General features: G+C 40.1%; 1 protein-coding gene across 1 annotated transcript; it reads right to left on the minus strand.

Annotated features, from left to right (window-relative positions):
- Positions 1-208: 208 nt before the first annotated feature.
- On the minus strand, positions 209-735 carry SARC_12387 (hypothetical protein; the record flags this gene model as incomplete). Its single annotated transcript, XM_014293510.1, has 2 exons — positions 209-354; positions 613-735. Coding segments are annotated over 2 exons (269 nt in total), but the record flags the coding sequence as incomplete, so codon positions are not given.
- Positions 736-2,228: the final 1,493 nt, after the last annotated feature.

Consider the following 2,228-nt stretch of genomic DNA (forward strand, 5'->3'; position numbering starts at 1 on the left):
TATATTGCTCTCCGCCTTGTCAACGCGGATCATCTTATCTATCATGATGGTATTATATACTGTTCGCTAGTCTCTGTATTCCTGTATGCTGAGAAAATTTCTCAATATTGAGTTGTAGAAAACGTCGTCTTCCCGTTATAAGACCTTTTTTCGTACAAATTAAAATTTGCTTTCGGATCTAGGTAGCTAAATTGCACACTTAATTAAACTACATGACATGTTCCATCTTCTTCTCTATGGCTCCCTTGTCCATGGTAGACCATTCGTAGTACTGCTTGAACGTATCTCCTAGGAACTTTCCGAAGGTCACATCGCTACCATCCCATCTCTCAGCCAATGGCGGTACACGCGAATCTATAGTGACATAAACCAAGTTTACAAATTTATAGTTTTCAATGAATCGTTCTACATATACATTCCGTGTCACTCTCACTGCGAATTTGTACAACAAAGCGCGGCGAGCAAATTTACTTATAAGTACAGTCATCGTCGCTGATATATTAGAGACACACACACAAACACACAAATACATCGTCGCTGATGAATATATATATATCCAAAGATAAGCTGGCCACATAGATCTGCACCGAGTGAAGCGTACACGTACCATACCTGGGGCTTGATCGAATACCTGGTCCAGTGAAATTCCTTCAGGTCGTTGCAGAACATATCCTGGCAGTGCATCTATTTGACAAGGATGAAGAGTATGGGTCATAATCAAATGCATACGATATCCTGTAGTGAAGACAGATAGGTTACTTGTTCCACAGTTAGTTTGGTATTAATAAACTACTTCGATATATGCATAATAATTTTCGGAAGTAGAGAAACATGGTAAATACAGACACGAGTGTACCTACTGCAGATACAGTCTATTTTGACCTGATATCTGACAACACCCTAAACCCCTACAGCTGTCCCGAATAGAACAGCACATAAACATTCACACACACACACACACACTACAAACAAGACAACCGCACATAGATACACACTACAAACATGCACGGATGAGAAACATACACGTATACGATCACACGCATGCGCATAGGCACAAGCGCATATCAAAAGGGAATACGAACACCGGGAATGATATAACATACACTAGTACCAATATACAAAAATATGTACTATACACACAATATCGTACATAATCACCGACGTATCTACGAACACAGACGAACCGGGATAGACATATGTGCATGTAAACGCACGAACGTACCTACAAACACAGGGAAGGAGCCTTGGCCCACCTTAAGACCCTCGGGTGGTTCACTCGAGCGCACACAGTGGGGAGTAGCTACTAACAGTCCACCTGTAATGATTTGCAGACACTCACCACACTGCACACCCAAGTGATCGGCTGGGATTCTGGCAGAAGATGCAAGAATGGACTCACTTAGCTATGGTAGCTCCCACTGAACTACAGACCACGACCTAGAGACCACGACCACCAGCAGTCTATAAACCTATGCACAGAATTCACAATAAACCCCAGGATCTTATACTCACTTATCTTTGACGGTACGATATAGAGGCAAGCGTTGAGATTGATATGTCAACATGCATACTAGGGGTGTCCACATGATTTCCAACGGATGATGTATTCGTGCATGGATAACGCCTTATAGTAATGTGAATAATTGATGCTCTTGGCTCTGATTGTCCCTCCCGCTCAACTGTTGATATAGAGGCCACCGTTGAGATTAACAGTTCAACAAGTACATTGCAACTGACTATAAGATGTATTATTTGTACCACGTGAATTCTGGCACAATGTGTGTTTATGAACATATATCGATATAGAATAGTGTACCATACGTCTCACCTTGCTTTGATGGTACCTCCTACTCGATTGACGATATAAAGGTCTCAATTTGGGTCAGGGTTGGGAATCACCTCTCCAGTGACATCGTTGAAGAACAGCGCACTTGTAAGTGCCGTAAGGAGCCACTATCGTTGTGCCACCCAATCCAGTTATCCTATTAAGTACGTGTAAAATGAGTTACTTGACCTCTACAAAAAAAATGCATACTTGTACATATACATATACTTATACAAATACATATGCATATACAAATAAATATAATTCTACATTTAAATATATATATATATATATAACATAATTGTTTAAACTTAGTAGTGTCGATAGGAACCAAGTCTTTTGCCGTCCGATCCAATTGTCTAACAGTTGGTATATATATATATATATTTATTTATATACATAT

This window comes from Sphaeroforma arctica, assembly GCF_001186125.1.
Source record: "Sphaeroforma arctica JP610 unplaced genomic scaffold supercont1.2265, whole genome shotgun sequence".
NCBI classification, from domain to species: Eukaryota; class Ichthyosporea; order Ichthyophonida; genus Sphaeroforma; species Sphaeroforma arctica.